Source organism: Leopardus geoffroyi, chromosome E3 (genome assembly GCF_018350155.1).
Source record: "Leopardus geoffroyi isolate Oge1 chromosome E3, O.geoffroyi_Oge1_pat1.0, whole genome shotgun sequence".
NCBI lineage: Eukaryota > Metazoa > Chordata > Mammalia > Carnivora > Felidae > Leopardus > Leopardus geoffroyi.
The window spans coordinates 35,583,852-35,610,134 of NC_059340.1; the positions used below are offsets into that span (position 1 = coordinate 35,583,852).

Sequence of the window (26,283 nt, forward strand, 5' to 3'; positions counted from 1 at the left end):
TTACAAGTCTCTGCAAATCACCCAGACTGCCTTTCTCTCTCTCTCCCTCTCTCTTTCTCTCTTCCTCTCTCCCTGTTTCTCTCTTTCTCTCTTCTTCCTAGGGATAAGAACCTCTGAGATGCTGCAGAAGCCCCAAACTCCCCTAAATGGCTTTCCCTTGGGACCCCTCTTCTATTTCACTTGCTAGTACAGAGCTGTATTTTAGGGGGAACCGAAGTATTTGTGGAATGGGGGTAGAGATTCATCCAGAGTCCCCTTCCCATCCCAGTTTAGGTTTAAACTCCTGACCCCACTCTTTTGGTAAGAGCAGAAAATGTACTTCCACTTTGAATCTCCCAAAGAAAAATCAGATACATTTGTTTAAATAAGCTTCCCACACCGCAAACACACACACACACACCCGTGGGCTGAAAGCAAATAGAATATTTCAGCTGGTGAAAACCGTTTTCAAAAATGACAAAATTAATTCAGAAGGTCTTTACAATATCATATGTCTATCAAACAAACACTAGAAACACACAAATAGACTCATCTTTTTTTTCCCCCAGAGGAAATATCAATGATATTGGGGTGTTCCTGTTTTTAAAACGACACTGGGTTTAATATAATGGTAAGCGTACATCGATTAACCTCTGCGTTGGGTTTAAATGTAAAACCCATTAACTAATTTAATCTCCTCCAAAAAATAAAAAAATAAATAAAAAAAAAAACAGCCTTTGGCATTATTCTCTGAATAATCCTTGTTCAGTCTCCGTAATGGTATACTGTTTAATGAAAACCTCATTAGATTGTAGCATACGGCATAATTAATTCTGCCTGATTCTTTTGGTGTGAACAGCTAATGCAGATGCTGGGTTCCATTTTCCATTGGCTTTATTAATTTTTCATAAACCAATATTTCGACTGTAATGGGTTGTAACAGGTCCACAGAAGTTCTAGAAATGCATTAACTGTCACCCACGTAGTTAATTTAAGTAGGATTTTGCTATTTGTGTTGTTGGTTCTTCAACACTACATTTTTAAAAGACGGCTTCATTTGATGCTTAGAGAATGATTATCTACATATAATTAACATACAGGGTATTAAACAATATTTGGCCAATTCGTCTTTATTTATATACAACTTAATTGGTCGGGCTAATAACACTGAACTATAAATTTTGACAAGAACGCGAAAAGTGGGAAGCACCAAAACTACGTGATTTATAATCGAATGGCAACACAAGTTAAAACATTAAAAAAAGAAAAATGAAATCGTGTCATTTTTAAAGTCTGCAGGTTTGCTTTTCTAGGAAGAGATTGGGACAAAGCTAGAAAACAAGTTTTATAATAGCCTCCGTGTCAGGCACTGGTTTAGTAATCCTGGGGTCTGTCTGGAGCCTGAGCTCTACAACGGCTGAGAAGTTGCTGATTCGGTTTAACCTCTTTCAGCCTTTTAGGGCTTGGTTCACATATTTGTAAGAGTCCTCATGATAAGACTATTATTTGTTTCAAGTGCAGATAGGAGTGCTAACTCATCGCTGGGTGGTCTTGTTTGTTTTATTCTATGTTTTAATTATCAGAGTTTTCAATGGTTGCCTGTCACTCAAACGACAGATTCCAGAATCCACATTCCTTTTATATAGTATTGTCAGGGCTTTTGCAACTTTTCTCTAGAAGGTACCCTCTGATCTCAACAGATCAGTACTTCTCAGCTTTGGGGGGGAACCTGATTTTGCCACAGAAAACTCTATATCCAGTGCAGATCAAGCACCTGTATTTTTTTTTTTTTTTTAATACTTCTCAATGGATTCTGCAGATAAAGGTTGAGAAACCCTTCTGGGTTCTACCAAACTCCTTCTAACTCACCCACCACAAAGATCTTTCTTCATTTTCTTCCCAGGAGAACCCTTCCTTATCCTTCAAAACCCAATTAATACCCCCTCCCTAGCTCCTAATGCAGAGAGGGTTGTTCTTTAGCGTTCTGGTGGGCAGGCATCATCATTTATTATACATTAAGTTTATCTTTCTGCCGCTCTCAATGCTCTAAGGAACTTCAGAGGGATGAGGGGCTCCCCCAGTGCTTACCACACTACCTGGCATTTCACAGCCCTTCAGCACTGCGATTCTGCCCGCCCACACAGCTGCACATACTCAGTGACTGGCCCTTTATCGAAGACATTTGCAGACTCCTGCTCTAAGTGAAAAGCCACACATTTTTTTCTCTTTCATAACTAAATCCAGCTTGATCTTTTCTCCTAGAACCAACACACGCAGTGGTAAGTCTCATCTCATACCATCCTTCCTCCTGACCACTACATTCATGACCTTCTATATATATGAGCTCTGTATTCTGAGTTCGCAACCAGCTTCTCCTTCTTCTCCCCCACCGGCCTCTCTCTCCTCCTTCTTCTTTTTCCTCCTCCTTCTCCCCTCCTCTTTCTTCTTCTCCTTCTCTACCTCCTCGACCCCACCCCTCCCCCTCCTCCTTCTGTTGTGTAGGAAAGGGGTAACTCCACAGGTCTGAGCTGCTTAAACCCTGCACATTCCCCCCAGGATGCTTGTCTTCAGGACTGGCCCTTGGACACCTCCTGGTAGATGAGTTGGAATATTCTACCTTGGAATATTCTACCTGATAAAACTGTTTTGGGGTGCCTGAGGCCTTGGGCCACACAGTACCAGTTTGATAAGATAGTTTCTGGTAGCAATGTGATTTATGGTGAATACTTCCTTTTGCTCTTTGGGCTATGGTTTGAGTAGTTGAGGTCAGTCATACGGGGGCTCCACATCTATGGGGCTGCCTCCCAGGAAGCGGACTGACATCCAGCTGATGACACTTTGTGTTTGCCATCAGGCACCACTGCAGGGAAAGTTAAACACATTGCGTACTTCCACTGGAAGGGTGCACCCAGAGGCTTCTGCCTGGTTTCTTCTGGATTCTAACTCATTTGCTCTTTTCCTTTGCTGATTTCTAAAAAAAAAAAAAAAATTAATGTTTATTCATTTTTGAGAGTGAGAGAGAAAGTGAACATGAGAAGGGGAGGGGCAGAGAGACAGGGAGACAGAGAATCTGAAGCAGGCTCCAGGCTCTGAGCTGTCAGCACAGAGCCCAATGTGGGGCTCAAATCCTTGAATTGTGAGATCATGACCTGAGCTGAAGTCGGATGCTTAACCGATGCGAACCGATGCTTCGCACCGAGCCATCCAGGTGCGACTTCCTTTGCTGACTTTTAATCTGTATCCTTTTGTAATAAATCAGAACTGTGACTAAAAGAGCCTTGCTGAGTCCCTAAGAGCACATCTAAGCAAACACAGACCCTGCGGATGGTCTCACGGACCCCTGACACAGTTCTGCAGCATACAATCAGGCTTTATGCTTTTTCCATCCTGGAGTCAAAAATCACAAAGTAATGCCCAGAAGAGGAAACATTTGAACGAAGGTCTCTTTTCGATTGCCACTGATGACTACAGATGCTTATCCATCTTTAACAGGAGCTACTGGTAGGGCTTGAGAAAGATATTTGGTGCATATGTGACATTTTTACTAATCTGCTTCTGTCAGGACAGTGGTTCCCGACCTCAGCAATATCAGCATTTTACACCAGATCATTCTTTGTGGTGGGGGCTGTCTTGTACATGGTGGGATGTTATGCGGCATCCTTGGCCTCCACCCCATGCCAGTAGCCAACACCCCATGCCCTCACCCCCTCAATATGTGACAATGAAAAAATGTCTCCTGGAATTTCCCAGTTCCTCTGGGGGGGGGGGGGGGAGATGGCAAAATTATTGCCAGTTAAGAATCATTAATCCAAGAAACTGGATTAACTAAAGCATATATGGGAGGTAATGTGTAATAAAATGGGATGGGCTTTGGAATCACTGAGATTTGGCTTTGGACTGAGCTCTTTAAGTTTTGAAGTCAACAGCCTTGTACAACATAACGTTACTAGATATCTCATTTATCTGCAGAATGAAGGAAATGACACTTGTCCTCCAGAGTTGTAATCTCTGTAAACATATGTGGAGATCCCAACATGGAGTCTGGCGTGCAGCAAATAATATTACATGCACAGATACTTGTATTCATTTTCAGTATGTTCTATGACCTCCAGGATAGAAGACACGGCAGGCATATCCAAGTCTAGTCCTACTGAGTAAGCTGAACAAGGTAATGGAAAGTGTGGGCTCTGAGGTCAGAAAAAAAGACCTTTATATAAGAAACCTATTTTTTTTACATACTAGTTCTGTGACATAAGGAATGAGATAAACTCTCCAGTAAGCCCTGGTTTCAAAATTTCCATACTGAAGAGAATGCTATAACATTTTTATGAGGATTCAAGGAGAGGCAAGGTGTTTTGCACGGTGTCTGGCTCGGGTCAGTGCCCAGAGTGGCTTATTTATTGTTGCTGATGTTTTGGGTTGCTCCCTTTGAAATCGATCAAGAGCCAGAAAGGCAAACCTCGTCTTCCTCCCATGGTGCCGACTCAGGGCTTCTCTTATAAGAGTCCTGTCACTTCCTGCTTGGGGGAGGCCTCCTTGGTAGACTTTCCGTGCAACAGAATGAGAACTAATTTTATCGAGGAAGTGTAGTTCTGAGCACATAATCCAGTTCTGATCCTATTTGAAGATCAAAATTCCCCAAAGATTCCATCCAAGCTGAGCTGCATTCCTTCAGTGGGGCAGGGAAGGAAGGACACCGGTAAAAACTATGGCCAAATGTGGGCAGGGATGGAGTGCAATCTGATAAAACAGATGGGGAAAGGGGAAGAGAGAAGGCAAGTGAATTGCAACCAAAAGGGGAGGCGGAGGTAAACAGATGTACGAGATAAAGTCTTTGAAGTGGAACATTTCTAGGCTGAAAATCCTTTGCTTGGGGACTTCAATCTGGACTCTTCTGTTTCAGTTCACTGAAGTGCACTGCATTTGAATCTGGCAGATGTGTGAATTATACAAAACACTGCAGAGCCAAAGGTCACTGTTCATGAGGCACCATTGCTCTGAGTCTGGTCGAGGCTGGTCCTTTGGGTGGATGTGGGCATCGTTAGAGCCACTGGGGATGCCCGAATGTTAGCTGCTTTCCGGGGCTCCGAGGGGTAGCAGACACCTTTCAGACCCACATCACGTTCTTTCAGGATGCTGAGGTAGTCACCCCAAACGCATATGCTGTACCCGGGATTTGGGCACATCATTCCAAGCCCAACCCAAGTCTGGGATGGTGGCCAATAAAAGGAAAGCAGCCTGTGTCAGGAACCCCAGTTATCACAGGTTCTGACAGTCTTACTTTTTTTCAGATGCTATTGTACCCAAATTGCAGGAGGGGAATTGGAAAGAAGTCCATCCAAAAGTGCGGCTAAAGGTCATTCTCTCTATGACCCTTATGGGGGGAGCCACCAGGGGGGAGACCTACATCTACCTTCTTTTGACTCAATTCTTATATGTGAATCATGGTTCACAGTGGCCAAAAGCCCATAGAAAACCAATACCTTTGTACGGGTAATCCAAGGTCAAATACAGCTGCCCTTTCGAGATAAGCAATCACAGAGTGCTACATCCAACCTCTTCATTTTTAAACTTCGTATTGAGATCCCAATCCACTTTCCCATCATCTAGCCTGATATCAAGGCATGTGGTCTGTGGGCAGGTTTTTACCGATGTGGACACAAACAATCTAGGGAACTTCGGTGATCACACTAATCTCCTATATTTTGATTTTACTTTACAGTCTATAAAATTCTTTTCCACTCATTATCTTATCTGATCCTCCCTATCACCCCAGGATAACCCAGTTTCAAGACCTGACCACCTTTAAAATGTGACTTTGCAGCCAAGCCTGCTTCTTTTAGTACTCCCCCCCCCCCCAGTCTTGAAACCAGAAACGTTTATTTTTAGGAGGAATGTCCAATTAAGGATCGCTTCCTACTCCCCCTTGCAAAAAAACCCAAAACTGCTAATAATAATGGTATTCCCAGAAGAGAGTTCACCACCATCTTCAAGGTTTCTAAGTTGACTTGCCCTGCATCTCTCTACTTTGTTGTCTTTGGGACCTAACCTGCACCTCAGGTTTGCATTGCATTGGTAAGTCTTTTCCTTTCCCTCTTGACTCGTGGAGTAATTTAACTCAATTCCAATTTTCCTTTGCAGGCGGGGTGTACAAACTCACATCCACGGAAGTGAGTTATGTGTGTTCAAGTGGTGCATCTTATGAATCTTGTTAAGCTTTGCCGCCTTATAGCCCCACTGATGGAATATTTAATCACAGAAATGAGTTGGCAGATATGATATACAGTGTGAGTGAGCTTCTCTGCCGTCTTACCGGCAATTGAGAAACGGACGAATTTGCCATTTGTCAGTATTGTGTCGACAACTGTGTATAACCTTCTGTTATTTATTCTTACTTTGTTTTACTTATGTATGAAGATTAAAGGTGCGTGCTTTCAATCAACAGTTTCATTGGCCAGATATCATGATTCTCTGTAAAAGGCACCACTGTTTTTTTTTTTTTAATCTTTTTATTAGATAGTAATGGAACGGCTCACAATGAAGGGGGAACCCCTTTTGATGCCTCCTCATTGAGATGATTAGAAACACTATTTCTAATTATATTAAGTAACTTGAAGCATGCTACTGGGAACGCATAATTTGCAGGTAGTGTACTTTGATTTAATGCCTTCAATTTTTTTATAAGTCTAAAATGGAATGGTCTTAGATGCTGGCTAAAGTCTTTGAGATCTACCTGGACATTTTTTTAAATTGACTTATCAATGATTTATCTTGAGAATAAGCCCCAAGGAGCCCAAGGATGATTAGATGTAAGCAAAATAATCAATGCCTTGCAGCTTTGTAGGAAAACATCCACTTGTCTTTGGAGGAGATTCATAGGATATGCCTATTTATGCATACCTGCTTCTGAAGACTAGTTTCGGATTGAGCATTCTTCCAGGTAGGACTTGGTAAGAGTTCAGAAAAACACCCGAAATGAAAGGCCTTTCACAACGTCTTTCTAAATGCTTCCCCTGCTATGTGTGTGTGAGGGAGCGTGTGCGTCATAATTTATCAAAGCAAATTAATACTGTTCAGCTGGTAATTAAAGATCCTCATTAAGAGGTGCTTCTGCCCTCTCCACCCCAACCCTGCGTTAGCAATAAAAATGCACTCAGGGCGTCAAAGAGGTTATATACGAAAATCAATAACCTGCCATTTTATAATTAAAGAGAAAATAAATGTTAGGGAAAAGTCCACTAAATTAGGAAAATTACCTTTAGGAGAGATTGAAAATATTGATTTTAATTTACAAAATATGTGAACTTTTCATGCCCCGTTCTGAGAGACAATTGGAGGCTGGGTTGTTAATTCTGCATAAGCTTCAGAAAATCGATAATTATACTATGGGAATATCATGATATTTGTCATTAACACAAAATCTTATATAGAAAAGTGCCTAATAAGCCTGGCTTTCTATCTCAGGCAGATACAGGGTTGGCTTGCTAAATATCCACAGCGAATCAATGACAAGGTCTTCATTTTGGCTTTGAGGCACGCTGGAAATTGCGAGAGAAATACAGGCTGTGTTTATAGTTGGGGGAATTCACAAAGCCCCCTAAATCCTTAGCCGTGGATATTCAAGTGGATGACGTTAGTAAGTATACCTGCATAGGGAAATGAATACACGCCACATCCGCATTTGCATCTATGCAGTAAGGTGCCCGTAACTTTTGACGTAAGCTAGCTAGATTCTCAGTGTTTATGGGTCTTCAAATATTTCAAAGGACTTGTTCTGGAGTGTTGGATTTGCAGCAACATTTCCCCACATTTCTGAATATCATGAACTCTGTTGACCTCCATATACAGATAATATAGGCAGAAAGAGAAAGTTCCTGATTATTAAGGATACCCCGAGTAGTAGCAACACTAACATGCATATACAGAATGTATATGTATATATGTATATACGCATATACATATGCATTTCTCAAGTGACACTTACTCATGCCCCCCCTTTTTTTTAGATTTAAGTCTATTGGAGCATCTCGTAGAAATAATTATTTGGGTGCGTGGACTCCTTAAAACTGCCCCTGACAGAACCAGTTAACTCATCTCAATGTGGAAGATATGGTGGCCGTGGCTGTTGGAACAATCCAACATTATTATTTCACTCCTCTTCTTTAACTGGACTGGTTTGGACACAGAGCTGTAGTTGCCTGATCTACCGCCACAGGCCACACTCAAGAAGAAGTATGACTTCTAGTATTCACACAAAAAGATAATGAAGCCATATTAACCCGGTTGTAAAGAACCCAGGCTCTTGGATTTATAGTCTAGCTAGCTTCTCACCCACTTGAAATCTTAGCCCTTTAGTGCTAAGGTAGTCTACGTACTTTATTTTTTTTTTTAAGTTTATTTATTTATTTTTAGAGAGAGAGAGAAAGGGAGAGAACAAGCGGGAGAGGTGCGGAGAGAGAGAGGGAGAGACAGAATCCGAAGCAGGCTTTGCACCACCAGCAGAGATCTGGAGGTGGGGCTCGAACTCACAAACTGTGAGATCATGACCTGAGCTGAGATCAAGAGTCAGACACTTAACCAACCACACCACCCAAGTGCCCTCGTACTCTATGTACTTTAGTTTTCTCACTTGGAAAACCGCCGTGAGGATTTAAATACATTAATTAAGGTAAAGTGCTTGGAACAGTGCCTGACCACAGATAATATTCAAGTAAATATTAATCTTTATTGTAACTTGTTCGTAGCCACTACTCCCATGATGTAACTTCTGCAGCTGGGCTCAGGGCTGATCTGAATGGCTGTTCTAACCTTCTAAAAGTCATGCAGGTTAATTTATTCTTGTATATACAAGTCAGTGTGAATGGATTCTTCTGTCCTAACGTCCTCTTCAATACCCACAGATATGCAGTGAGGTTTGAAATCCCTTCTAAAGGAGAGGTTTGGTGTTATTTTGGTTGCTTAGGTCAGATGACCAGAAACTACACTGCATGGGACCAGAAACATGGACTTCTTCTCCCTATCCCAAGTCACACATTTATACCCTATCTCATCAGATGACTTCTTGCTTCTTGTTCTGGACTCATTATTCTGGGGAGAATAATGCCCTTATGGCAGAGAGGGGAACGTTCATTTATTTGCTTTCATTTGCCCAATGTTTATGTATTGCTTGCTATGCACCAAACACTCTTCACATATTAACCCATTTAATTCTAATAAACACCTGTGAGTTTGTTACTATTATCATCTTCTGCTTAACAGATGAAGACACTGAGGCACAGAGAGGTTAAGTAACTTGCCTAGAGTCACACAGCTGGCCAGGATTCGACCTGGGCTGAGTACAGTGTTTACATTCCCCACTTTGCTAAATGTCCTCTCAGTGGATGAGTTCCACCATACAATCATGGAAAGACTTACAGCTAAGTTTTTGCTCCCCCAATAAGAGTCAGCACAGCTACTTTACAGGCATAGAACTGCTGGACTTCACCCAGGCTTGGGGTAGAAACCACATGTGAGGAACAAACATTGCCTGTCCAAAATCCAGAACTCACCTATCATCTTGGGTCTTCCCAGATTTACCATTTTTTTCTTTGTCAAGTTGATTACTCTGCTGGATAGCTATCCGAATATCCCATATTCCCCTGTCATGCACTAGGGTTGATTCAGGATCAGAAAAATGACAGAAGGCATCCCGGAAGAAACCAAGCAAGGGGCAGGACTTACTTACCATCAAGAGGTCACTAAGTGAGTGGATCTAGACCAACGGGTCATTTATTTCTCCTTATTAAAGAGCAAGGGCCCCATCAAAGAAAGGGTTCTTTTCCATACCCGTGTGGAAACTACTAAAATTCTAAGGTGTTAAACGCAACCTTGTTTTTTATTTTTTTTATTATTTTTTTAGATGTTTTTATTTATTTTTGAGACAGAGAGAGACAGAGCATGAGCAGGGGAGGAGAAGAGAGAGAGGGAGACACAGAATCTGAAGCAGGCTGCAGGCTCTGAGCTGCCAGCACAGAGTCCGACGCGGGCCTCGAACTCACAGTGTGAGATCATGACCTGAGCCAAAGTCGGATGCTCAACTGACTGAGCCACCCAGGCACCCCAAACGCAACCTTGTTAATGGACAACACGATAACAGGCAGAAGTAACAGGCCAAGCAGAACCAGTCTCAGCCACTGCTTCTTCTGGGTCATTCTCTCTCAAAAGGTGATGACCAAGTTTTCTACACAGATTTCCCGATCGACCGCTAGCTGGAGGGTAGCAGGGAAGGGCCAAGGGGAGAGACTTCCCTCGGAAGGGCAGGGCAGAGAGGAATATGGAATTGCTAAGGAAAAGTGATGCATGGAGAAAGAAAGACCACTTCGTTTTTTTCTCGTTTTCTAAATAATCCTTCTCCTGGCAATTTCAACTCACTGCCACATTATTGGAATAAGTGAGCCAACTCAGCTTTGCTGGGAAAAAAAAAAAATGCGACCCCACACGGAAACGTATGGCGAACAACACATGGAGGGATACTAAATAAAAGTGGCCAAGAACAGCTCCACATTCGTTCAACATACCCTTGAACAAAGCCTCGGTGCCTTTTTGAGGCAAAATCAATGGAAAACATCCTAAGGAGCAGGGGCTCCACGCATACCTCACAGTGTAACACACATACGTGATGCCCCTTCAGTTTTTAAAGGGTTTTAAACACTTTTGGTTTTGCTTTAGGAAAAAAAAAAAAAAACCAACAGTCCCTCAGAACTTCTGAGGAGAGGGATTTTACTTGGTTCAGATTATTTCATGAAACCTATTCTCTAGTAGCAGGCAAAACACATCGAGAACAGACGAGGAAGAAGTCATGCACAGAGGAAATTTTTACCTGCATAGAATTCGGGGCTGTAGACCGCACCCACAACTGGATTCAATTTCCAGCCTTAAAACAAAGACACAAAAACATGATTATCACATTTGATTCAACAACTCATATCACTACAAGCGAAACACAAATCAAATGGGGTGGTGTATATATATATTTTTTTAATTTTGTATTCAGAGGGTATATAGTCTGGGGATGCATAAAAATGATTTGTAACCTATACCTGGGAAGGCAGATTTATGCCTTTCTTTGATTGGCTGCCAATACAAGTTAATAGTATGGAAACTATTGACCAGCTACAGGTGAACTTTTTGAAAATGATGTGGTGATTAATTTTCTCCCATGCTAATATTCTCTAGAACCACTATAATAATTGCAAATTTTTTGTCTTCTTTCATGGATCACTGCTAGGTAATCCGTCATATGCCCCTTTGCATTTAGTCCCCCCAAATTTGAAAGCTCACATAAACAGAATTCTTTGCGGATACATATTCTGATAATTGTCATTCCTAATTATGACCCAGAGAATTCCGAAGTGCTTTTAACATCCCAAAGAAAATGACATTTATCCACTAGAGATTAAGTGTGGAATACATTTCAGCACCTTCAGGAACCATAAAAATTCTTAATCAATGCATGATATCTAAGGTAACTTTCAAACAACCTGTGTATAAGAGGAACAGAATCCTGTAATTTTCCCAGTGTTCTGGATGGAGCATTTTCTGTCAAATGAATCCTGGCCCCTTAGGAACTTTTACTCAAGAAAAGAACATACAAGAATATTTGCAAATTGAGAAGCTGTGCACATTACACACCCATTGGGCATCATTTAGGGAACAACCTCCAAAGAATGGCCACGTTTTAGGGTTTGGTAATCATTTCCTGCTCCTGCTGCTAAGTCTTTATGAAAACATCCATTAAATAGAATTCCTGAAAGATAAAGAAGGTCAGGTGTGCTGCCTTTTACGGAAAACTTTGTGTCCTTGGGCTGAGGGGAAAACACCCGGGGTCCTTTAGCAAATGCTCCTGAGAAAAGGCAATGGTGAAAGGTGGGATGTGAGAGAAGGTATTTCTGACATGGAAAGCTCTTCCCAGATGAAGAGGTAGGACATCCCATCATCTGACCTAAGTGATGCACCTGTAAAACCAGCCAAGAGGTAGCCACGATCTACTCATCCTTTAAGGAACACACAGGTTCAATATCTCAAGAGACAGGCCCCTGGATGGACCAAAGAACTTTCTACAACTTTCCAAGAATTTTCTGTTTCTAAGAGCTTTCATCCAACTTGAGTAAGCTGGCAACTTTACAGCCCCCAGGATGGTCTTAAGATAGGATTTTTCAAAGTGCTATGCTTGCATACCTAGGAGGCTTATTAATGGAAATGTCTGGCCCCATTTTCACCAGAAAGAGACATAAAATTCCGAGATGTGTTGCCCCAACGGTTTCTGAAACGTCACACTGACACCTTCCTCTCTTACATTAACCACATCTTGTCGTATAGGAATTTCTATAGTGATATAAAAATAAAAATTATCTGGCACATTTCAGAAAATGTGTTTTATGAACGTGGAAAATGACTTCAGTTTGACCAACGAAAATTCCACTACTTCCTAAAAAAAATACCCAATTTCTGGGGACATGGGAACTAATGTCTACATTTCTAGACCTTGGAATGAAGCCCAAAATAGAGAAAACTGGTTGAAATTACAGTTTCAGGATTATATTGACATATTTAATGGTCTCCTTCCCTAGTCCTTCACAGAAGTCTAGATTTGTGGAAGAAGTACATAAGGACCCATACTAAATGAATAATTAAGTTATGAATTTATTACTCTTTTTCTTCGTCCTTTTGCTCCCCATCTTACACCCTGCTCATGTCCCTACCTTTTCCAGATAGTGGAGACAGGGTCTTTTTGTTACTAGTGAAGTAAGATTTTGTTGCTTGTATATGTCCTTATGAGGTCCCTTAAATACTCCCTTTTGCACACAGGCCTGTGACACACCATTCACTGAATGTTGACCCACTGATTAATTTTGATGGAACTCTCCAAGACTCTAAGTTATGCCAATGGCCTTTCATTTTCTCACAGAAACAGATTTCTCAGAGGTATCTAAGACTATCTTAAATCACGTTTCTCTCATCTGCCTTTATTTTCCTCATTTCCTTGAAACCTTCTATGTATCTATCTACTTACCTACTTACCTACTTACCTACCTGTCTATATATCCATTGATCGATCCATCCATCCGTCCATCCATCATCATTTTTTATCTTTCTTCTCTTTCATCTATCTATCTATCTATCTACCTACATACATACCGACCTACCTATATGTACATCCATTGATCTACCTATCTATCCATTCATCTATCCATCTATTATCATTTATCCCTATCCTCCTTCTCTCTCATCTGTTTCTATCTATCTATCTATCTATCTATCTATCTATCCATCATTGATCAGCTCTTGACAAAGTTTACCTGATCTTATTTAGGCCTCCATTGTCTTCCCAAAGCAGGCTACTTAATGCCACTATCTATCTATTTACCAACTACCTACCAGTTTACCAAGTCTATTCATGGAAAAATTTCATTTAATATATACAGGCATTCTGCCCCATCAGGAGACAGATGCCATCTCCTGTCTGCAAGTATTTATTGAGGGAGGTAAATGATAGGGTCTCCTTCACAAGAAACCAGCTTGGAATCTGTGAGCCGCAAAATGAAATGACATGGGAGCACTAGTGCAGGTTTTGTCCTGCTCCCTGTCACTGGCCCTTCTTCCTAAACAACGCTGCTCTGCTTCCACTGTAGGGAAAACAAAGGCCTTTTTGATCCACACCACAGGCATGATAACCCAACTTCTCACCTCCCTACACCCTTGCGGCCTGCTCCTCATCAAGTCTCCCCACATCAGCAAATGACACTTCCATCTGCTTGGTTCCTCAAAACAAAACTCTTGAAAGATAACTTCTTGATTCTCCCCTTACTCTCACATCCCACCTACAATCCACCAGAAGATCCTATTAGTTAGACTTTGAAAAGATGTTTCCATATACTTAATGTCCATTCCTCTCCGCTGCCACCATCTCATAGCATGGTTCCCTTCTCTCCAAACCAAAGGGACACTGCACTTTTAAATCTTTATAAAACCACCCAAGATCATTCTACATCAATGTAGATCATTCTAGATTATATCTACTGCTCCCTGTGCTTGGAGAACTCTCCACAACTCCTGATAAAGTTGACCTGATGTTATGTGGGTCTCTAGTGTCTTCCTGGGGCAGACTACTCAAGGCCACCTCCTCCCCCTTCAGCTATACACACCGATTCAATTTCCAGTTTTGTTTTCTGCACCCACTACCTGGGTTCATCTTTATTTTTCTTTCTTTGCTTGTTCTCAGTTGTTTTTATAACCATTCTCTTTCATTAAAATTAATGGTAAATGAACAGGACTGCTGTCCAGTGTGAATGCCCGGCACCTAAAATTGCGTTTTGCAAATGGTTGGTGTTCCATAAATATTTACTTAAGTTTTGCTCTAAAGGAACAGAAGGAATAGAGAGCTTTTTCTAATAGACTCATTCCCTTTTGGCTAGGATTCTATCTCCTTCTAACCTCCAATGACCTGCTTCCTGATGTACATCTAATAAAGAAGGACCCTGTTAGGGGTGACTGTCTTCAAGGCAGAGGAAATTAGAATACAGACCTTGAGAATCACCCCTGCTCAGACTTACAAAGCTCATGCCGGCTTATGTAAATGTATGCAAATTGCATGCAAATAGCCTCCTAGTTCCTGTGACTCCTTCCAGTACCTGGAAGAGACCCTTGGGATAACCCTGCTGGAGACTGGAGCCTGCACTGTCAGGAAGATGGACAAAATGATCCTGGTTTTAAGTTCTCAGGCAGTCTGTACATCCTCAGGCCTTGCAAATTCAGAGATTTTGATCAAGGACATTAAACTGAACAATGAGGCTTATAACAAAAGAGAACAGCTGACAAAGCCCACTGCTCCCAGCCTCGCAGGACCCCCCCATGCAAGAAGGCGATGGAGCAGAGACCAGACACAGGAGCTGTGTATACAGACCCCTCTGTGGCTGGGCCTCAAGGGGCTGCATCCAAATCAGCTAGCCCCCTCCTCAAATTTAGCTTCTCAAAGGTCATCTGCCAGCCAACTGTAGAAAAACACTGTTAACTATGGCTGCATTAGGTGTTAAAAGGCAAATCTGAATGCGCAAAAAAAAAAAAAAAAAAAAATCTGCATGTGTCTTCTTTAGGGCTTTGTGGGGCTGGATATCGAAGAAACATATTCAAGAAAGCACCCTTAAATACACCACTGGGGTTTCCAGAACTGTTCCAATGCTTTCTAAAGATATCAACTGAGGGGCGCCTGGGTGGCGCAGTCGGTTAAGCGTCCGACTTCAGCCAGGTCACGATCTTGCGGTCCGTGAGTTCGAGCCCCGCGTCAGGCTCTGGGCTGATGGCTCAGAGCCTGGAGCCTGTTTCCGATTCTGTGTCTCCCTCTCTCTCTGCCCCTCCCCCGTTCATGCTCTGTCTCTCTCTGTCCCAAAAATAAATAAACGTTGAAAAAAAAATTAAAAAAAAAAGATATCAACTGAGGATGCCAGGGACTTGGTAGTTGAAAGGGTGCATGAGGTGATACCCAAAATGAACAGTTACTTGCACATTGTGTTTGGTTCACCCGCTGTGGTGGTGGTGTTTTTTTTTCAACATCTATTCATTGCCAACGTTTAGATTTCACTAAGATACAGAATTTCTGGTTTTCTTGAAAGTTTAGTAGAAATAACCATTTTTTTGATTCAGAATCCCACACGGACAAATTTGCTAGATGTGACCAGGGACACTCCACTTAGCCCCCAGTTAGCCACAAACATACCTGCTCCCTATTATATGCCTGGCTTTGAGGCCAAATATTAACAATCTTTTATTGTTATCCTGTCCTGTTTTTTCTTCTAGTAGAAAACTATCTTGCTTTCCGCAGTATGAAAATGAAAGTGCAAAAAAGAATGTGAGTCTTTCAGACCTTCCCTGCTTGTCTATTTTACCGGCTAGCCTCTGATGGCATCTGAATATTTGATCCTTAAATTAGTATGTCTATCAGGAAATTCAGCTTACTATCTCCAGAAAAAAAGAAGATGACTACTTATTATTGAGATTATTGTGTAATTAAATTTTTAGGGCATTTTGTACCCCTGGGACTGTGTCGAGTACTTATCTCCGTAATAAGCACAAATACCCTAGAAAGTAGGTCCCATTATAACTCAGTTCCTACTTGAGAACACTGGTGTGTGGAGTTTAAATGACTCGCCTGCAGTTCAGTAGCCAGTCAAAGGCAGACCTGATACAAAGTCTACTTCTCTCTCTATAGTCTTGGATTTTTTGGTCCAATTTCATCCTCCCTAAGCTATCTGAGGGAAAAAAAAAAAAAAAAAAAAAGAGCCACATCCAACACCCAGGCTTGTCCAACATCCAGAGAATCCCTGAGAATGTGATTCTCAACTTGTTTTGCATTGCAACCATTTGGTCTGCAGTGAACACAGTGGACCCCAGCTCCTGTCTGAGGGCTGCTGTCCTTAGGGGGAGTCAACAATACAGAAGCAGCCCTGTTCCCTCCTTGCGAAGCTCTTGGATAGTGTTTGCAGATCCCTGTGTGTCATCCTACAGTCTTCTCTTACATCTGAGTGTAAATGTCCTAGGAAATGGAATACCATGATGATGGGATTGTTATCTGTGTAGCAGAGCCTCATAGCCAGGCACCTACTTGCATTTAGGGTCTGCTGTGACTCACACTGGAAACTTTGCAGCTGCCTAAGCTCTTGTTGGACACATAACTGAAGGAATGCATGAATGTGATGGGAGCATCGACAGTGATACTTCACCATGTGAAGATGACCTCACAATGTGGTGATCCTAGGAAGGTATATTCGCCAAAGTGGAAGTTGGTGGTTTGTGACGATAAATCAGACGGCTAATATATGAATCTCACTGGTCACTTATTTTTCTCATTTCAGCATGACTTCGTGGGTCCTGACTTATCTTCTCTTCCCTGCCTCTAGCTCTACTGGGGTATAAGTGACAGCTAAAAGTTGTAAATATTTAAGGTGTACGACTTGTTGATTTGATATTACATATACGTTGTAAAATATGCACACAATCAAGCTAATTTACATATTCATCATCTCTCTCTTTTTCTTCTTTCTTTCTTTCTTTCTTTCTTTTCCTTCCTTCTTTCCTCCCTTCCTCCCTTCCTCCCTTCCTTCCTTTTTTGTGGTGATAATATTTCCTCTTAACATAGTCACTCTTGCTGAGGATCTGAGAGGGCCCCATATCTTTTTAGTTAAATCATGTTGCAATTTATGGGGCAGTTTATCTGTAGTGATGATACTAACGAATCGTGGACTGGACAGGCTTTGAGAACTGCTTTTCTTTGAATACCGAAAGTCACCATGGTGTCCTCTACAGAAACCAGCTGCTTTATGTAATTAGGGTTTGTATTTGTTTCTTAAGTAAATTCTGCTCATCATGGTCCATCCACCCCTTGCATCCTGCACTCAGCCCATGTGATGGGACAAGCCTCCAAATGCCCCCTTTCAGAAACATGTATGAGAAACCCACATGGCTTACTGCTGGAAGCTAAGAATGCATGGCTACCTGGAATGGGATGTGGGATGTTTACGCCAACATCTGGCAGGGATTTGGGGTTGAACGCTTAACAATCTTTTTGTTACTGTGGTGAGTTACCATTTGTGGGCAGTTCTGTAAATGATGGAGGGAAAGCAATGTAACAAGATTTTGTTCATAATAAAAGAGAAAGACTTCACTAACGACTTCATCTCTTCTAGCCTCAGTTTTTGCCTCTTTAAAATAGGGATAAGTATGTCCTCTTTAGAGGATTTCTCGTGGGCCCAGTGCATTTAAAATGCTTAACAGAATGTCATACAGTCAGTGTTCCAGAGATGTTGGCTACTAATGACTGAGGTTTTTTTTTCTTTAAACGTTTATTTATTATTGAAAGACAGAGAGAGACAGAGCATGAGCATGGGAGGGGCAGAGAGAGGGGAAGACACAGAATCTGAAGCGGGCTCCAGGCTCTGAGCTGTCAGCACAGAGCCCGACGCGGGGCTCAAACTCACGAACCACGAGTTCATGAGCTGAGCTAAAATCGGACGTTTAACCGACTGAGCCACCCAGGTGTCCCTTAATGACTGAGTTTTGAATTGTGTCCCCACGTTCCACGGGGCCAGTTTTCAACCCCCAGGTGGGACACAGATCAATAACTCTTTAAAATAAATATGCATCCATGTGGCTTACAGAATAACATTTGGCTTCCCTTGCTTCATTTTCTCATGTGAACAGTACACCTGACCACCTCTGCACATGCGTGACAGTGGTCGTGGAAGCACGTGTGCATGCACACATGCATACGCACACAGTTGCTACTTCATAATTTAAGGAAATGGCCAATAGTCGGGTCAATGTCATCTCATATTAACTCTGGCAAGTTGCAGAGTTTTTTCTTTTTACCCAAGTAGAAAGGCTTCATGACATACAAATCAGAAGTTTGCTTCATTTCAGCACTGGGCATTCAGAGTCTGTTGTGGAAATTTTCTATTCCCTTTCAGGCCATGTCTCGGATGTTGTTGCAGCTAGAAACCGGGTCAGCAGAATAGATAAATCCTCTGGTCTTTCAAGTTAGAACCCTGCTAAACTGACAGTATTTCTCTGTGTAATGGGCCCCCTTTAAAAATAGGAATGGACTGACTTAGCCAAATTGGTAGCCATTGGCACAAGGCAAAGAAAACCAAAACCGAAACTAACAAATGCTAATACTACCGTTTTTAACAACAGAAACAAAAAAATGGGGCGCCTGGGTGGCTCAGTTGGTTAAGTGTCTGACTTCAGCTCAGGTCATGATCTCGCAGTTTATTAGTTCAAGCCCCATGTTGGGCTTTGTGCTGACAGCTCATAGCCTAGAGCCTGCTTTAGATTCTGTCTCATTCTCTCTCTCTCCTCTTCCCACTTGTGCTCTGTCTCTCTCTGTCTCTCAAAATTAAATAAATGTAAAAATTTTTTTTTTAAATAATTCAATGTCAATCAGTATGGAAGGTAAGACTAAACCCATATATCCATTTCATGGAATCTTATGTAACCACTAAAAAGAATGGGTTTGGTCTGTGTATTAACATCAAACGAACTCCATATTGATTTATAAAAGCCAATTAAAAATGATGTGCACACCATGACATAATTTATATGAAAAGCACATACACAATACTGTGAATACTATAAATATACATTACATATACATGCATAAAAAAGCAAAGTTAAAGTACACACAATAATCTAATGGTGGTGTTCTCCGAGGGGGAACTAGAATACCAAGCTGGTAGTGGCATTATTCAAAATATATATTTACCTTTTCCTTTAATGTTTCTTTCTCATTTTTTCTTTTTTTTTTTTTAAATGTGTCTGCATTTCCATGTTGCACATGTAATTAAGAAGTTAAAAATGGAAAATATCATTCCTTTATCACAGTAATAAAACTATATTATTTTTTAAAAACCTACAAAACAAAGGAAAAGTATCTTCCAGTCTTATAATTCAACTCAACCATGGGCATTTTGACGTAATGCCTTCCATAGTGTAGTTGAAATCATGCTATACCTTTTCATTAAGAAAAAAATTCATTCATCGGGAAGCCCTGCATCTTCCTTATCTTGCTCATTTTAGTGGGTATAATGTTCCACTGAGTGGTTATAATTAAACCTACTGTATTACATTCATACCTAGCTTTTTGGCACAATGAAGCATGTGATTAGCATACCGGCAGCTTCCCCTGCCCCCCATGTATATCTTAAGAGAGATGTATTCTGAGAAGGATTACAGAATCAAAATGGTGGAACTTTTCGATTCTTGTACAGATGCGAAATCTTATTATGAGGAATTCTGAGACAGCTTCTTGGTTAGTGCGAGTAGAGATACATTGTCCTGAAGGGGTCTGCAGTATACAGCAACATCTGTATCTGTCCCCAAACAGCACTGGGCAACCCAGAGAAACAGAAAAACCGCACTCATGCTATGGAGCTCAGCAGGAAGCACCCTCCAAGCCATTTAAAATCCTAATATCTCCAGAGCAGACTCAATGCCAGAACCGAATTCTGCTGTCCCTCTTCCAGAAATGACTAAGGATCAACAAGGAGGTTGGGGGGAGGGGGGGGAAGGAAACAAAACAAACCTCCATTCTCCCTCAACTTACTATAATAACAGCAAATTAAGTGACCCAGGTAACCCTGAATAATTACTGTATCTCACCCCAAATGGGAGTTATTCTAGAGGGACTGGAGGAAGGGCATGTACGCTCTACCCAAAAACGAAACTTGCCTCTGCCCTGAGATGATCTTGTTTAAAGAATGATTATTGAAGTCTCACTGGCAGACGGTGTCACGATAGCTTCACGGGGACTACGTGGTGATCGGACAACTCTGTCCCTGCGTCAGTGCTCACCCGGGTATGTGTCGTCCCTGAAAAGTATCTGATCAATGCAGGTGGTTCACTGTAGCAGGTCAGCAGTTAGGGCACGGGAGCCACTGTGAGGCTACTGTGGCTTGTTGAAACATATCCCCCGGTTACATCATTGAATAGATTCAGAGGTAGGGATGATTGCTTGTTGAAGGCCAATCTCTACTTACCATTTGTATAAGGGTTGACAGTCTTTTTATTTGTCATTACACGTGCTGTGGCATTATTTACCTACGTACATAGAAAACTCAAATGAGCACAAATGCTAGGACTGGCCCACGGTTCAATTAGTTGCATGCATTATGACTGTGATTACTTATTTAAAAAAAAAAAAAAAACTAAAATGCATTTTAATTTATAAAAGGCAGTAGATGCATAACAAAATCATACATTTTTATAATTACATTTACTTCATAACCATTTTAACTTACAAATCATTTCAATAAAGCAATGTCATATCATTTAAAAGTTTAATAAGGAGACAGTAAAAGCAAATTAAAAGGAACTGCATAATTGAAGATTGAAAAGCATGCATGTACTCCATGGTAACACAGAAACAATAAATATTTTTAAACACAAAATAAAATTCATATGAAGGAACATGCAGTGGAGTAGAAGGGGGAAGAGACAAGGTACAAGGGAACATAAATGTCAAAAAACAAAAAACAAACAAAAAAAAAGAAAAGAAAAAAAGGGACAAACAAGATTTAGCCGTGTGCAACACTTTAGGAAGGAAGAACCATCGGGGAAGCAACATCTAGCATTCAACACTAGGAACAAGAGCCTTTGACATAGCAAGAATTAACAAGATCATTCAAGCTTGAAAGTCACAGCTAACAAAAGGATAAAAGAGGGTGCATCGTTTAACACAATATGGAGTTAACAATCTGAGTAAGATGTGCACTGTCATATCCCAATCCAATCAGTGCCTCCCAGGCTCGCTTAGAACGTACACTCAATTACAGGCGTACCGGTACCCAAAAAAATAGAGCATCAAGAAAACTTAATACGACAAGTCAAAAAAATCCACGTGGTATATATATGTATATAGATAATCAGCACTAAATACGTCAAGCGGCAGATGGACTTCACCACTTACCATTCACCACCATCGCCAGCATGGGTTTGTATACAGTTACCATGGTTACTGAGAGTTTGGTGAGGGGCCTAAGCGTTATCGTCGAGGGGGGGGAAAATGAAAGGCAAAATATGCAACATCTTACTCCAAAGACTAAAGCATTTTTAACTGGTATTTTTTTTTTTTAAGTTTTAACAAATATAACCCTGTGGCCAGGTTGAGGGAGATCCAGTGGTAGAAAGAGTAGATTCTGAGTATCAAAATTTTAGCATTTTTTAATATTTATTCATTATTATTATTTTTTTCAGTGAAAAGGGGCCAGATATTGAACAGGAAATCCTGTTGGTTATTCACTTTATTATCAAAATGATACAAAGATTCCAACTGGCTTGTTAAAAAAAAAAAAAATGAAAGGTTCAGTGACAAAGACCTCTCATTTAAAAAAAAAAAACAAAACAAAAAACAATTGTACATTCAAATGCTACTGCTTGCTTTCACCATTTGGCTCAATTTGGACACCACTGTGGATCCCTCGTCAACCCTGCAGTGGAAAGAGAAAAGAAAAGAAAAAAAAAAAAAGGAAAAAAAGAAAAAAAAAAAAGAAACTGCTCTGTATTTTGTCTTGTTTTGCACTCTGTCTCCCCTGGCTGGGAATCTATTGCACCCATTAATGATAAAACACAGAAAATTAAAAAAAAAAAAAAAAAAAAAAAAAAAAAAGTTCCGATTAACCTTTCCTTTGTCTCCCTTATTGCCATTCACCTTTTCATCAGTAATAAGAATGACAGGATAAAGTAAAATTTAAAAAAAAAAAGTAAGGCCAGTTTTCCTTTTTATATATAAATATATATATATATATATAAACAGTGAGGAGGGAACAGGGTCACATACAACACACGGTGATGCATCTGGCACGACGAATGAGCGCGAAGCAGACATTTATGAAAAAGATGAAAAGGAAAATATTTTGGACATGCACCTCGATTTTACGGCCCTCTACCACGGTGCCGTGTAATTTCTCCCTCGCCCTGTCCGCATCGGCACTATTTTCGAAAGTTACGAAACCAAATCCCTGCATGCAGGAGGGAAAAGGGAAAACAACATGCAGATTATTATTCCAGTCAACGACCACTGCGGAACGTTCTCTCGCTTTAAGTTCTATTGCTTGTCCTGGCTTCAGTTCTGTAACATGCAAATTAGAGAAATTATAAGGATACGAAGGTGTGCAATAAGTAAGCGACACATGTGAACGAGATTTTTTTTTCTGTCACCCGTGATCTGTAACCCCCTGAAGAATTCAAAGGATACCAAAGATACCTCTCTACATGACACTACAGAAGAAAATAACTCTAACAGAAAGGAAATGAGATCCAAATCAATTTACAGTGTCTTCACAGAGAAGAAAATGAAATAACGGGAGGGGGGGGGGGAGGAAAAAAGGAACCGCTTTCTGGACATGCAAATTAAGAATAAAATAAAATAAAACGTGTGCACGAAATTCAACAATGAATGCCAAAATCTTCTAACATTGCCTACAGAGTCATGCCGTGTGGTTTTAAGAACATCTCTCGTTCATGCAGTTTTAGGGTTATTCAAATTTGTCAAGTTTACAGCCTTTACTTCTCAAAAATAAAAATTAGAAGCCTAAAAAAAAGGAAAGACCTTTTTTTATAATAAATCTCAAACTCTTTGATCTAATAAACAAAATAATCACATGAAATGAATTGAAATAAATATCAATGGATTAATAACAATGCAAACAGTTCAAGTAACTTTTTTTGTATTAATTACCCCCACCCCGCCTCAAAAACATTTGTCCTTCTGTATCTGTTAACTTTCCAGGCTACTTCATTAACCGAAAAGGGAAATGTGTATACATATACTGTAACATTCTAACACATTATCTTGATATTCATTTCTCAAATCAACAGGTAGAAAATAAAGAAGCTTTTGTTCATAGAATGTTATTCACAGTAACACTCTGGACACTTCCCGTCTTACTGATAGGTAACAAATTAGACTAGACCCTGTACTTCGCCACTGGCATACTTTGTTTTAATACGTCAGCCTCGAAAAACAACCCCACTAAACGTCACATTGTCAAAAGCCACCTTTTTTTCTTCACTGACACTGTTCCTAAGAAGAGTACAGAAAATATGACACATTATTTTTAAAACCCCTAAAAATATTTGTACATCTTGTTCAGAAATATACACCAACCTTTTGAAACCATTCCAGCGTAAATTTGCCCAACTTGCTCTGGTTCTCACAGTGTAAACTGGGTGAGACAATGCAGTGTGTTGGGATTCCTATTTGGAACTGAGTAAACATCAGTAAAGGGACAGCTGGTTTTAAGCTTAACTGGGGCAGTCTGATGTCCAGTCTCATTAATGAAATAGACAGTAATTACAAATAATAAGTGATCCTTAAGCAGCTGGTGCTAACGCCCAACCCCTCACTAGGTTGCTAAAGCGACTGCCAAACCTCAGGGTGTTAAGAGAGGTGTTGCCCCATGGTCTGCCTGAGTGAGGACTTTCCAACGTCAATATGGGCTCATGGGTAGAAGATACCAGGTGTGGATGGACTCAAGCTAAATTAAGTGATTATGTGACAGAACTCAATGGAAAAAAATAGAAGCAGCTTTACTTTGGAGGACTAGACTGAAGAATCTTTCATAATCTTTCCCACAGTGAGGATCTGTGAGTAGGACAAGTCTGGATTATTTGATCAATATGAGACTTTATGCTCCATAACAGAAGGGCCTGCTTGGTCTCATACCCACATTAGGTATCCAAATATACTGGCAAACTGATTAGTTTTGAAATAATAACCCTTCAATGGACTAAAGACACAATTTGGGGGGTTTGCTCTATTAATGGCTCTGACTCTTGGCCAGTGGGTCCCAAACTTGGTTGCACAATGAAAGAAACTGGGGAATACAGTGTATTAAGTAGATTCCTGACAGGGCTCAGAGCTACCTGATCAGAACTGCAGAGTGGAGCCCAGAAATCTGTTTGTTGAAAAAGCTACTGTGCGGTCCAGCAACTCCATTTCCATGGCCTCTGCTATCACCAGGCACCATCCAAACACAGTTTCGGTTCACTGTATGAGGTGGAATACTACGTCGCCTACTTCCAGGGAGCAGCCGACGGAGAGGCGTGAGTTTTGGAGGTGGATATCTATCTGACTTGCTTATTCAGATCCAAAGTGCAGGGGTACAGCCATTATCTTATGGCAATGTCCACTTCCTCCCCTCAAAACCTAACCACCTAGCATGCACAGAATGCCATACATCTAACAGATAAGGGCAGAGAGGACGCTGGCTATAGCAGGGGCAATTCTCTCCCTAGCAAGCAAAGAAAATGCACAGTCCAAGTCTTATCAATGGAGGGTTCTGTGGCCTCATTGCTATCCGCGGGTACCAGTCATTAGCATCACAGCGCCCGGGGAAACGGAACATTCGACCCACCTGCCAAACGTCATCTCAAAGAATCACGTCATCGTGATTCTTGCCTGGCCCCAAGGCAGACGATACTGGCTTAAAATCAGCACTACGTGCATCAGGGACACACGAAGGTGGAGATAGAAATAGGTTTAGAATCCCATGGAAAGTTCGTAAACTACAAAGCAAGTGGCTCCCTACCTTCCTAAGTTCTCCCTTTGTCTTAAAATAAGATACTAAATATATGGATTCTTATTCTTACTCTCACTTTCTGCTAAACGTCTCTCTCTCTCTCTCTCTCTCTCTCTCTCTCTCTCTCTCTCTTTTTCTTTAATTTGAGGTCCTCAATACCTCTTTCCTGCTGTTGAGATGACTAGTTAAGATTCTACAAAGTCAGGTTCAGAGGAGCTTATTCCAGAAACAGTCCCCAAATACCAAAGGGACTGTCCTACCTTTTCCATTGGACAGTCACACCTCCCCACAGGCAAGAAGTGATATGGCCTCCCTGGGCCAGAAGATTGCCAGAATTCTCATCTGGGGGGAGATGCCAGTGACTTGGCAGTTTTTAGGTACCCTCTCGGCCAAGTGCAGGTGCTGGGTAAGTCCAAGACCAGTGCTGAGGTTACTTCTTTTAACCTACGTCAGGGTCAGGTTTTTATCTCAAGGAAGCCGCAATGTGGAGTTCTTAAAAACATTCTGGATATTTTTACCTCAGACTTAAAGAGGGGAAATGGAAGAAGCATGTTTTGGACTTGGCCTGAGAGCATGGGAAGGGGCTGCAGATCTCAAGCGCATGGGGCCCACAGAGCGGAGGGACATGGTCTTTGCTGTAGGAGAGGCACTGGTCCCAGGGCCACCTCAGGAGAGGGCTGGAGCAGAGAGAAGGCACAAAGCTGACTAAGAGACCTGGTAACGTGTGCACGATAACGGGGCTCCCAAGATGGGCTGCAAGGCCAGTGTGACTTGCTTATTTTAAAGCCTTTGGTGAATCTGGGGCACCTGGGTGTGCCAGTCGGTTAAGCATCTGACTCTTGATTTCCACTCAGGTCACGATATCACAGTTCTTGAGTTCAAGCCCCACATCAGTCTCTGTGCTGACGTCACGGGGTCTGCTTGGGATTCTGTCTCCCTCTCTCTCTAACCCCTCCCCTGCTTGCTCTCTCCCTCTCTCTCTCAAAAAATAAATAGACATAAAAAAAAAGTCTTTTGGGACTCGTGAATTCTGACCTTCCCATATCTCAATTATTTTTCCATTTTGGTTTTGAGGTATATGAGTAGGTGATACCTTCTTTTTGTCGTCGTTGTTGTTGTTGTTTGGGGGATACCTTCCTTTTGGTATCAATGCAAAAATAACATTTTGTATGTTAAATCAAGGCTCTGAAGCACCCAG

At 41.3% G+C, this 26,283-nt stretch overlaps 1 protein-coding gene across 28 annotated transcripts in view; it reads right to left on the bottom strand.

The window, feature by feature from the left end:
- The window catches only part of RBFOX1 (RNA binding fox-1 homolog 1), a 2,066,775-nt gene that overhangs the window by 96,844 nt on the left and 1,943,648 nt on the right, over positions 1-26,283 (bottom strand). For 25 of the 28 annotated variants that reach the window (XM_045461754.1, XM_045461744.1, XM_045461755.1 and 22 more), the window contains 3 exons: positions 22,431-22,523; positions 20,544-20,604; positions 10,838-10,891 (listed from right to left, as the gene is read on the bottom strand). In XM_045461754.1, coding sequence (XP_045317710.1) covers positions 10,838-10,891; positions 20,544-20,604; positions 22,431-22,523 — 208 coding nt within the window. The remainder of the gene's footprint in view (positions 1-10,837; positions 10,892-20,543; positions 20,605-22,430; positions 22,524-26,283) is intronic. The other 3 variants (XM_045461768.1, XM_045461756.1, XM_045461747.1) reach the window with 1 other exon arrangement.